At 53.9% G+C, this 10873-nt stretch overlaps 1 protein-coding gene across 2 annotated transcripts; it reads left to right on the top strand.

The window, feature by feature from the left end:
- The first annotated feature begins 1226 nt into the window (after positions 1-1226).
- On the top strand, positions 1227-8822 carry LOC125123943 (pregnancy-associated glycoprotein 2-like). Of its 2 annotated transcripts, XM_047774113.1 has the most exons (8): positions 1227-1535; positions 2614-2731; positions 2820-2938; positions 4191-4390; positions 5338-5454; positions 6920-7061; positions 7149-7247; positions 8523-8822. In XM_047774113.1, exons 1-8 carry the CDS (start codon positions 1356-1358, stop codon positions 8673-8675), a joined length of 1128 nt encoding a protein of 375 aa, XP_047630069.1. In that variant the 5' UTR covers positions 1227-1355; the 3' UTR covers positions 8676-8822. The 2 variants fall into 2 exon arrangements, with proteins under 2 accessions (XP_047630069.1, XP_047630068.1); XM_047774112.1 differs by having other exon boundaries at positions 6920-7247.
- Positions 8823-10873: the final 2051 nt, after the last annotated feature.

The following is a 10873-nucleotide window of genomic DNA, read 5'->3' as shown; positions in this document are numbered from 1 at the left end:
GAGTACCTGGACCCAGGAAAGAAGCATGAAGTGGCTTGTGATCCTCGGGCTGGTGGCCCTCTCAGAGTGCTTAGTCATGTAAGTATGGGGACCAGAAGTGACATCATCTCTCTCTCTCCGGAGTATTTCTTGTCATCCTTTTATTCATCTACCCATCATGGTTAGAAGGGAATGTCACCATTCCCTGACAGTCTTAAACCTCAACTCTCACTGATAGATGAGTACCTTGCGGTCTGTCCAAGGGTCTTGGGGTTGGTCTGCAGGATTGCACAACTCTGGGTCAAGAGTCACACAATGACCTACATGAAAAAATGGCACTCCTTGGATTTCTTCAGTGCACAATCTGTGCAGCGGTCAGCGTAGTGTGGTAGAACAGCACTTCTCCTGCATTTGCTCCTAGGTCTTCTCTCGGCTCTCCCTCCATTTCTGTGTCTTTGTATTTCTGGGGCTTCGTCTCCGTGTCTCTCCTTTGTTCTCTCCATCTCTTTGGATGTCTATGTGCATGCAGAACTCTCTGACGTCTTGTTATTTTTTCTTTCTCAATTTTTATTCTTCCTCATTTCTCTTTTTGGGGGTTTGGTTTTTGGTTTTTTGGGGGGGGGTTGTGTCTTTGTTTTCTTTTTAGTGCCACACCTGCAACATGTGGAGTTTCTCTGGCTGAGGCTCGAATCGGAGCTACACCTGCTGGCCTCTGCCACAGCCAGAGCAACACGGGATCCAAACAAAGTCTGAGACCTATAGCACAGCTCATGGCAACACCAGATCCACAACCCAGTAAGCGAGGCCCAGGATCTAACCCACATCCTCACGGATACCAGGTGGGCTCCTTACCACTGAGCCACCACAGGAACTTCCCTTCGCCTCTGAATTTCCGTAATTTACTTCCCCATCTCCTGGCTGACCACAGCAAAGCCACACACTCCCCTGTCCTGCATTTCAACTTCCTCCTCTGCAAAAAGAGGATCATGATGACCCTTGGGCCTCCCTCCCAGAGCTGCTTTGAGGCAGATGCAGCAGGGCGGCAATAGCAATGGTAATGGCTGTCATTGTTGAGACTTCCCATATAGAAGTTGCACTACATCCACCCTCTTACTTAGGAGCCAGCACATTCTACTTAGGGTGTGGGGTTATTGGATGCAACCTTGGTGCCAATGGAGGCACTGGCAAGAGCTCACATGACCTATGCAACATTACAGAAGAGAACTGTATTTGAACCTAGGGTTTTGCCATGGTCTTTGCAAGATGACACTCATAACAGTGCTTGGAGAACACACAGTGTCATTACAATGGAGGCGTGAGAGTCACTCCACAAAACAGACAGCTGTTGGCTATCTCTTCATTGTTTCCTTTACCCAATGCACTGCGGAAGGATCCCTCTAAGGAAGGTCAAGTCCACCCGAGAAAACCTCAGGGAAAAAGGCTTGCTGAAAAATTTCCTGGAAGAACATCCTCATGACCTGATCCAGAACCACCCGACCGAAGATTCTGCCCCTCAGAAGAATATCTCTCAACAACCCCTGAGAAACCACTTGGATGTAAGTGGCAGGGGAGGATGGCCCCGCAGCGCCCCCTGGTGCTCTGGTCTAGCACTGGGTCTACTCTGGAGGTGCCAGGTGGGAGGGTAGGGATGGGGGGGGCTCCTGCCAGAAGCTAGAGAACTCGGGGGTGGGTGGGGGTGGTGGAGGACAGGCACCTCAGACCCAGGGGAGAAGGCCCTCCCACCCTCAACTCTTGGTCTGTGGTGACTGGGCCCAGCGATGACCAGGTGGCAGGTAAACATCCATTTCTGTGCCAAGGATATGTCATCGCCTTGAGGAAGATTGTTCTTTTAGACCCAAGGGAGCCACTGAGCATCAGATGAAGGGTGAGCCCTGTCTGATCAGACAATAAAGCCAACTGCAAAGCCAGGTTGAAGCCACAGGCAGTGGAAGGGCAGCCTCCAAAGACCCAAAAATTGATTGAGCCCCTTCGGTGGGTGGCACTGTGGAAATCTAATACTACATGGTTTGGGCTACTATTTTGTTTTATTATATTGTATTTTTTACTTCTTTGGGCTACACCTGCAGCATACGGAAGTTCCCAGGCCAGGGGGCGAATCAGAGCTACAGCTGCCTGGCTGAGCCACAGCAAGGGCAGCACGGATCCAAGCTGTGTTTATGACCTACACCACAGCTCACAGCAACACTGGATCCTTAAGCCACCGAGTAATCCCAGGGATCGAAGCTGCATCTTCATGGATAGTACTCTGGTTCCTGTCCGATGGTAAACAATGGGAAATCCCATGGGTACTGATTTTTAGAAAGGTCTTTTATCTTCCTCAAGAATGCAGAGCCCAGCCTGAGACCCAGGCAAAGAATAAATGAATGTCACATAAAAGGGCCAGCTGTGTGCTGTTGACAGGACATGCTTTGGGTTTGGGCGAAGGAAGGAGAAGGGCATGCTCAGGCTGGGCCTTGAGGGGAAACTGGAGAGCTGCTCCAATGAGGCACTGGTCTGAGCACAGGCTGTGAGGTGGGGCGTGGGCAAGGGACCATGAGGTTGGTGGCAGCTCAAGAAACCAGGGTGACCAGGGAAGTCAGTTCTGCCCTGACCGCCCCTCCCCGGACCCTACAGATGATCTACGTGGGCAACATCACCATCGGAACACCCCCCCAGCAGTTCAGCATGGCCTTCGACACAGGCTCATCTGACACATGGGTGCCCTCCATCTACTGCCAAAGCATGGCCTGTGGTGAGTGCCCTGAGCCACCCCTCTGGTGCTCCCCCTAACCCCCTTCTCTGTCCTGGGCAAGCTGACGGACATTCATCTCTGTCTGCAGTTACACACAACACCTTCGACCCTTTTCAATCCACCACCTTCCAGTTGCCAGGCATCGTCATCGATCTGCATTACGGCTCTGGGACAATGACCGGACTCCTTGGCTATGACACCATTCAGGTAATGTGGACACCACGGGCTGAGGCAGGGTCAGCCGTGAATGGGACTGCTACTTCCCAGACAGATCCGCGATCCCTTGGGAGGGCCTGACTTTCCCAAAGTTCCGAGTGGCTCGCCACCCAAATGCCCTGGGCGACTCTGTCCCTGTGGGGGAAGTGCACCTGCTGACACACAGGCTCTCAGAATGGCCACCCCAGAGAGAGGTCTGGGGCGTGGATTTGCACCTCAAGTGAAATTTTGCCTCAGCAGGGAGAGGGGGAATAACACCCACTTTTTGAACCCCGACTGGGTCTGGCACTGTGCCAGGCACTTCGATTTGATAATCCTTTAACCCTGCAGCACCCACACAACCACCACCACCCCCACCCCCACCCCTCAGCAGGTACTATTATTATCTCCGCCATACAGATTAAGGAGCTGAGGTGCAGAGAGCAAGGGCCTTGGCCAGGGTCATGCATCTGGTAGGCGGTAAAGCTGAGCTGGCCAGTCAGGACTCATGCAGGTGTGGGGTTTTTGGGGGGAGAGAATAAAACTGATCTGGGGACCCTGGGGGGGGGGTCAGCCAAGGGCTTCAGGCACCGAGGCAGGGGAGGCAGGGGGCCACAGATGTGGGAACAACCTGCTAAATGCATTCTTACTCTAGGCGGTCTTGGAGAATCTAAATAAAACTAAGCCCAGACTCCCTGAAAGGGTTGAGTATTCTCCTCTCTCTCTCTCCCTTTCCTTTTTTCAGTCTCTGTCACTAGCTCACACGCAAACACACACCCAAAAGAATTTTCGTGACAATCTTGCAGCCTTGCTGTATAATGGGCATCTTTCTTACTGTGTGGATGCAGGACCCACAATGCATTGCAACGAACCCATCCCTTTCTGTCATCAGATCCCAGGGACGCCAAAGAGAAGGCTACCCTGCTCTCTACTCGTGTTCTCCTCAGGTGGGAACCATTTGGTCCAGCCCTGAGTCTCACTCTCCCCCCAAGTCGAGGGCATAATCTCACTCTCCCCCCAGGTCGAGGGCATAAGGCCAAAACTACAGACAGCATTTTCCAAAGGAGCAGCTGTGGATTGAAATCCACAGACCGGCTGAAATGGAAACCAGATTCCTGTACCAGCGTGGCCTGTGGTCAAGCCAGGGCCCAGGCAGGCCTTAGTTCTCTGCAGGCTAAAGGCATCTCCCTGCCCCTCTCCACTCCAACCCAGCCCCAGCCCTGTTTCACAGACATTCACATGGGAACACACCCTTCTTTCACAGATGGGGGACCTTATCATCAAGAACCAGACATTTGGCTTGAGCCTGACAGAGGATGACATGGTCTTTGAACATGCAATCTTCGATGGCATCCTAGGCCTGGGCTATCCCAGCCTCGCCATCAAAGGGACCACCCCCATCTTCGACACCATGATGAATCAAAGCCTCATTTCTGAGCCTGTCTTTGCCTTCTACTTGAGCAGGTGAGTCTGGGTGGAACAAACCCTCTCTCCACATCACCTGTATGATGCTTTCGGTTGCATGAAAATGTCTGGCCTACGTGATCCAGAAGTTTCCTGAGAGATAGTCTAGACCAGGGTAACCAACTGGACTGCAGGGCCACATCTGGCCCTGCCAGCTGGATTCTATAGATACACTTTTACCGGAACACAACCATGCTCCTGGGGCCAAGGGCAGCACTTGGTCCAGGGAGGTGGAGGGAGGAGGAGGAGCAGTGGAGGGGTCAGGATTCAGGCGGGAGGAGGAGAGAACGGGATTCGCTGAGGGATTCGATAAGGAAGGAAGGACAGGGATGGGGGGACTCTTTCTTCCTCACTCACATCTGACCAGGAGCCCAGGACCAGCTAGAGCACTGGCAGGGGCCAGTGCAAAAGGAACATGCGGGACCCCTTGCGGAAAAAGCTTGAGATTCAGGACAGAGATGGCAGAGGCATGGGGGCCTGCTGAATGGGGCGGGGTGTCCCATGGACAGCACAGGAATCTGTGCCCTGGGCCCGGGAATCTGGCCCTGGGTGAGCTGGATCCATGCCCTTGGCACCCTCAGGTCTCAGCTTTCCTGAAAATTGTCAGGTTGTCCCAGTGGAAGCCCCAGCCCTCCAGTCGGGTGTCCCCTGAGGGACTCTCTCAGCAGGCTGACCGAGGGAGGGGACCAGTCCCTCTAGGAAGGGTGGGTGCTCAGAGCCTGGCCAGGATGTCCCCCCAGGTTCAAATCTCTTTTAGGCTACTCATTAGCCGGTCAGGTACTGAACCTTCCATGCCTCCATTTCTGCATCTGCAAAATGGAATCCTAGCAGTGCCCCTGATGGGTGGATAAGCACAGCCCTCAACAGTGCCTGCTGTGTGGCCAAATTTGAGAAAAGCCACCCATTATTCTCCTACACTCAGCCCTCCCTCTCCCTCCTCTCCTCAGCGAAACAGAGGTAGGCAGCATGGTGATGTTTGGCGGCGTGCTCGACTGTTACTACAAAGGAGACCTCAAGTGGGTGTCCCTGTCGAAACCCCACTACTGGCAGATACCCTTGGAAAGGTAAGCCCCTCCCTCTGAAGGCCATCTCGAGGGCTGTCCCCACACATGCACACAGACACGGACAGGCACACACACACACACACACACACACACATAGTGTCACACACACACAGATACACACATGCTCCACAAGCAATGACACACTAAGAAACACAAACAGAGACACAAATAGAGACACACACAGGCACAGAGACACACCAAGACACACAGACACAGAGATACACAGACAGACACACACACCTCCCAGAAGTTTATAATCACCCCCAGGTTCCTGACAAGGGATCAGAGATGCTTGTGCAACCCAGGGACACTGCAGCGACCACGTTGGGAGGCAGTTGGGGAGCATGGTTTGAGGACCCTGAAGTGTCCTGAAAGGGGGCTCAGGGAGACTTCCACGAGCCTGAGCAGGCTGGTGCTACGATGACCAACCGTCCCCAGCTACCCAGGCCCAAGCAGGTGATTAGGGCACAGGGTCGCCAGTGGGAAAACAGGACACGTCCTGGACAAACTGGGAAAACGGGTCTCCTTAGGGAGAAACTACCCAGCAGTGCACAGAGGTTGGCTGCATTCCTGAGACTGGAAAGCACATCAGACAGAGAGACACCTCCTGACCCTGACCCACCCAGCCTCATCCCAGGCACACAGGGGGACAGGGGCTATGACAGAGGCCACTAGGGAGCTGGGACCCAAGAGTGGCCTCAGAACAAGAGGCAGGAGTTGAGCCCCTCAGACATGTTCTTCCATGTCCTTGGAGGCCCCGGGGCAATGTCAATCATTGCCTGCCCCGGGGGCCTCAGTGTATGAGCCTGGCCGGGGGGCAGGGCTGGGGGACTACCTCTTCCAGGGCACCCAGTGTCCCCCTCCCCACCACTCTGAGCATCTGCTGCACCGAGAACCTCCAACAGAACTTTGGGCATTGACCCATTATTTCTCAGACACCAGAAACAGGGCTCTGGTTGCCCTCATTCATGTCTTCATTCATTCATTCATTCAAAAAAGTCATCGTGTGGATCTGCTGTGTGCTGGGAATTAAGGTTAGCACTTGCTCTTAGAGACCTAGAATCTAGTAAGGTAGACATTCAGGAAAGAGGTCACCCAAAGAATGAATTGCCATTTGTACCAGGCTAGACTTGGGGAAGTGTGTACAGAGAATGGCCAAGAGTGGAGCCTGATTGGAGCAGGGGGGAGGGGGTGGACGCAGAAGTGGGGGTGGGGGAGAATTTCCTGAAATGTGACAATTAAATGGGCGACCAGCATGAGCCAAGGCCTTGTGGCATGAAGGAGCCCAGGGTTTTCCAGAAATGAAAGGAAATCAACAAAGGGGAAATGACCAAAGCAAAGGAAACCAGAATGGGGGCATGAGCTGGATGATTGTTCTGGAGATAGTCCCAGTGGCGATGGGGGGTGGCAAGTGGGGGAGGCTTCAGAGTGATCCTGGTGCCTACCTTGTCCTGCTGTCTCCTAGGATCAGCATGAAAGGGAAGATTGTTGCATGTAAACGCGGTTGTCAGGCCGTCGTGGATACTGGGACCTCGTTGACACTTGGCCCAAGGAATCAAGTCTACAACATCCATAAGCGCTTCAGTGGCTATTACCTCCAGGACCTGGTGAAGGATCAGGCTACAGGTTCATTCGGGGGCTCTTCACACAATCAGAATAAGGTGTACCAACCTCTCTCCCCTTTTCTCCAACAGTACGTGGTCCCATGTCAAGACATCAACACCCTCCCTGACATCGTCTTCACCATTGAGGGCATTGACTACCCAGTGCCAGCTCGAGCCTATGTCCAAAAGGTGAGGGGCCAACCCTGGGGGCTGGTGCTCAAATCGGGGGCTTGCAGGAACCATTGGGCTGCTTGCTGGGAGCAGGGAGCACCCTACAGGCCAAGCTGCACCACTGCAGATGCGCCTAAGTGCCAACCCCACCAGCACGTACCACCACCCACGGGGGGTGAGGGTTCCCAGCGCCTCCCACAAAAGCAACCTCTTGAAGGCAAAGGGAAGACTAGGACAACCACCATCCTGAAATAAAGATGGAGACTCCACCCCAGGCAGGCGCAGTGCCAGGCACAAGGAGAGGGGACCACTAAGGGCCTCAGCCCTCAAGGAGCTTCCATTCAACCAGGGCCCACGGATGGATGACACAGAATCCCTGTGATCATCAGGCTGAGGGACAAGGGGGGTTGGCTGAGGACACTGCCAGTGTGTTGTCCCACCAGAGAGGTTCACAGTCTCCCTGCCCATCTCCAGAGTGCCCTGGTTTGGATGATGATTAGAGGGTTTCCCGAGTCCTAGGCTGCACCTGCCCTTCGTAAGGCCCAGTTCCCCCTCTGGGAGCTGGGACACCAGACCAGCCCTGGGCAGGGGTTGGAGGCCCTCCTGCATGAAGGGGACACAGTGACTGCACAGCCCCTGGCTCAGACTTTAGCATTAATACATGTCAGCTCCCGATGGGAATTGAGAGGAGGCTGAAGGAGCTCAAAGAAAGCTTTGAGGAAGAGAGGGAATTTCAGTGATTGTAAAGCCCCAGCCTCATGGAGGGGTGAGAAGCCCCTCTGGGGTGAAGGGAAATCTACACGTGCCCCTGGGGGCAATGCCAAGGGATGCCAGGGGCAGGACCAGCTGATGAGGGCTAGAGACAAGGAAGCACCAGGGCAAGTTACTCAGTCCAGCTAGAGACAAGGAAGCACCAGGGCAAGTTACTCAGTCCAGCCTGGAGTGGCCAAGGAGAGTGAGCAGGGATCCAGGAAGACCACTCAAATGGAGGTGGGGGAAGAGGCTCTGAGCGCAGCCTTGAAGAACAGGTTGTGGGGAAAGGGGCAAGAAAAGGCCTTCTGTGCAGAAAGAACAGCCAGCCGGGGGCAGAAGGAAAGAAACAGCAGGGAGGGGGAGGGCAGCTACAGACTGCCTGGTTCTTGGGTGGACACCCCCAACTTCTGCAGCTGCTGAGAGAGTCACGTGGCTCTCACCTAAGGAGGGAGATGAAACCCAGAAACTGTGGATCTGGATACGGGGGGAAGCAGCAGGTGAGGGCTCAGGCTCACGGCTGTGTCTTTCCTTCTGCTCCAGAGTTCTAGAGGACTGTGTGTGAGTACCTTTCAAGGACGGAGAAGTAGGTCCACCCGCAAGCAACCCTGGATCCTGGGGAACGTCTTCTTAAGGCTGTACTTCACCGTTTTTGATCGAGGACAGAACAGGATTGGCCTGGCTCCCGCTGTATAAATGCTGGGGCTGCTTCCAGAAACAATCAGGCCCAACCCCCAAACACACATTCCCTCACACCTAGGGCATTCTCGCTCAGGGAGTGCGGCTTGAACAGGCTTTGCTGCTCAGCAAAGCAATGTTCTCAGTGAAGAATAAAGGATTGCCTTTGCAACCAACTGGGGCCGCTCTCTGAGTCAGGGTGATGCTTCATGATCATGCAGGACTTGACGACATAGTCTGAACCACAAGTGAGAGGAGCCCACCTCCACGAGATTTCCAAAGGAAGGGCAGACTTCTTGGAAGGATACTGGGGATCGGGGATGCAGGAACCAGAGCAGATCCAAAGATCTCAGTGACTGGACCCAAGTCATCTAGCCTCACCGCTTTCATTGCTCAGGCTTCTAATCATATGGAAGAACTCCAGAGAGGCCTGCCCAAGGGTTTTCTCTCCCTAAGGTATATCTAACCCCTAGGGAAACAAGCACGGAAAAGATCCAGGATACAAGGGATGCTCTGACTGGCCCACCTGAGGTCATGGGTCCAACCCCAGGCCAACCATCGTGGAGGAGGTCATGGGGTACCATGATGGGCTTAACTGGGTCACATGGCCTCGCAGGGCAGCGTCTGACTGACAGGGTTCTCCAGAACCATGTGACTGGACGGGGGAGAATGGCCTCAAAGGTAGTGTGGCAGAGGGATGTTCTATTTCAAGGAAGAGTTTGGGACTACTGCAGCAATTCTGTCACCTTCTCAGAGGGGTGGTAAGGGGTAAGAAAAGGCGAAGCAAGGAGTTCCTGGGTGGCCTGGCAGTTAGGGAACGGGATTGTAGCTGGGGCCACTGAGATGGCTCGGGCTGACTCCCTGGCCCTGCGCATGCCACAGGCCAGGCCAAAATAAAAATTTCTTTTTTCTTCATCCCATCTCAGAGGACCATTGACAGCGGGCTTTTGCTCCAGAAGGGCTCCGGTTGAAGCCGTGCAAACTAGGATGTTCCCCTTGTCCCCATGCCACAGTCACCAACTCTCTTTTGCCCACACCTGCAGTGTTCTTTCCAGCCCCCTTTCCGGGCTGAGAGACCCAGGTGGATGCCTGAGACATCCCCATACTTTCAGGGGCCCAGCGTGGCCCTCGCCTTGGCCTCCAAGGCTGTTGCAGGGACTGTCTTTCATGGAAAGGGGGGGCTACCAGGTACACAAAGGCTTCAGCTTTCCAGCCCCCTCCAGGGTCCGAGATACCAGCTGTTTCCAACTGCCAGCATTCGGCACATTTGCAGACCCCCGGCATAGGCCCAGACTGGGGACAACTGGCTGCTTAGAGGCAAAGGGAGGTCCATGTGGAAAGAGGAGTAGGGAAGAACAAGAAAGACAAAAAACACACCCAACTCAATACAGAGTTCCAGCTTTTACTTCATTCAGGCAAGGCAATGTCACCTAAAGGAATGTCTCAACTTTTCATTCAGTGCAAATTTCCTGAGCCTGGTACTGTGTGCCTGGTACTGTGCTGGACCCCACACAGAGCCCACCACACCCAGACATGCAGACAGATAAACAGACAAACCCCCAGTGGCAAGGGCCAGATGGAGAAAACGGCAGAGGCGTTGAGATCAGAACTGGTTTTTGGCTAAATGGAGACGCAAGCAAAGAGTTTGTGAGACTCGTTTTCCAAGTGGGACTTGTGGGGCCATAAGCAATGCCTCTCCTGGTGAGAAACCACCAGTAACAGTCATAATAACCAGCCCCAGTTGCTGACACGTGCAGTCTCCCTGTTTCCTCATGAGCCCCTGCGGGGCGTGATCCCCATGGTACAGATGAGGGAAGTCTCCTCCCATCTTCTGGCTCTGGTACCAGTGACAGGCACACAGTAGGTCCTCAATTACTCCATGTCGAGTGGGTGAATCAGTAAGTGCTTCCACTAGAACACCCTGCGGCACCCATGTCGGGGATCATGCATGATGTCAGCCTGGCTTATTTCCATAATAGCAACCTGGAAAGGTCAGGCTTTACTCCCTAGTTGAGCCTACGGGCAGGGCTGAACCTGGCGTCTGCTCATAAGCCCGTGCTGTTTTGTGTTTCTCTATTGGCAGCCTGTGCCACCACCATGAGAATAAATTCTGATGTTCAAAGCAAACACCTTGTCCTACCCTCCACAGTTATCCTTTACTAACTGCAGACCAGAGACATTTGTAGGCTCCATTGAGAGGAAAAGTCGGAAAAACA

The sequence above is a fragment of the Phacochoerus africanus genome, chromosome 4, assembly GCF_016906955.1.
Source record: "Phacochoerus africanus isolate WHEZ1 chromosome 4, ROS_Pafr_v1, whole genome shotgun sequence".
NCBI lineage: Eukaryota > Metazoa > Chordata > Mammalia > Artiodactyla > Suidae > Phacochoerus > Phacochoerus africanus.
This window is presented reverse-complemented; position numbering and strand designations above follow the sequence as displayed.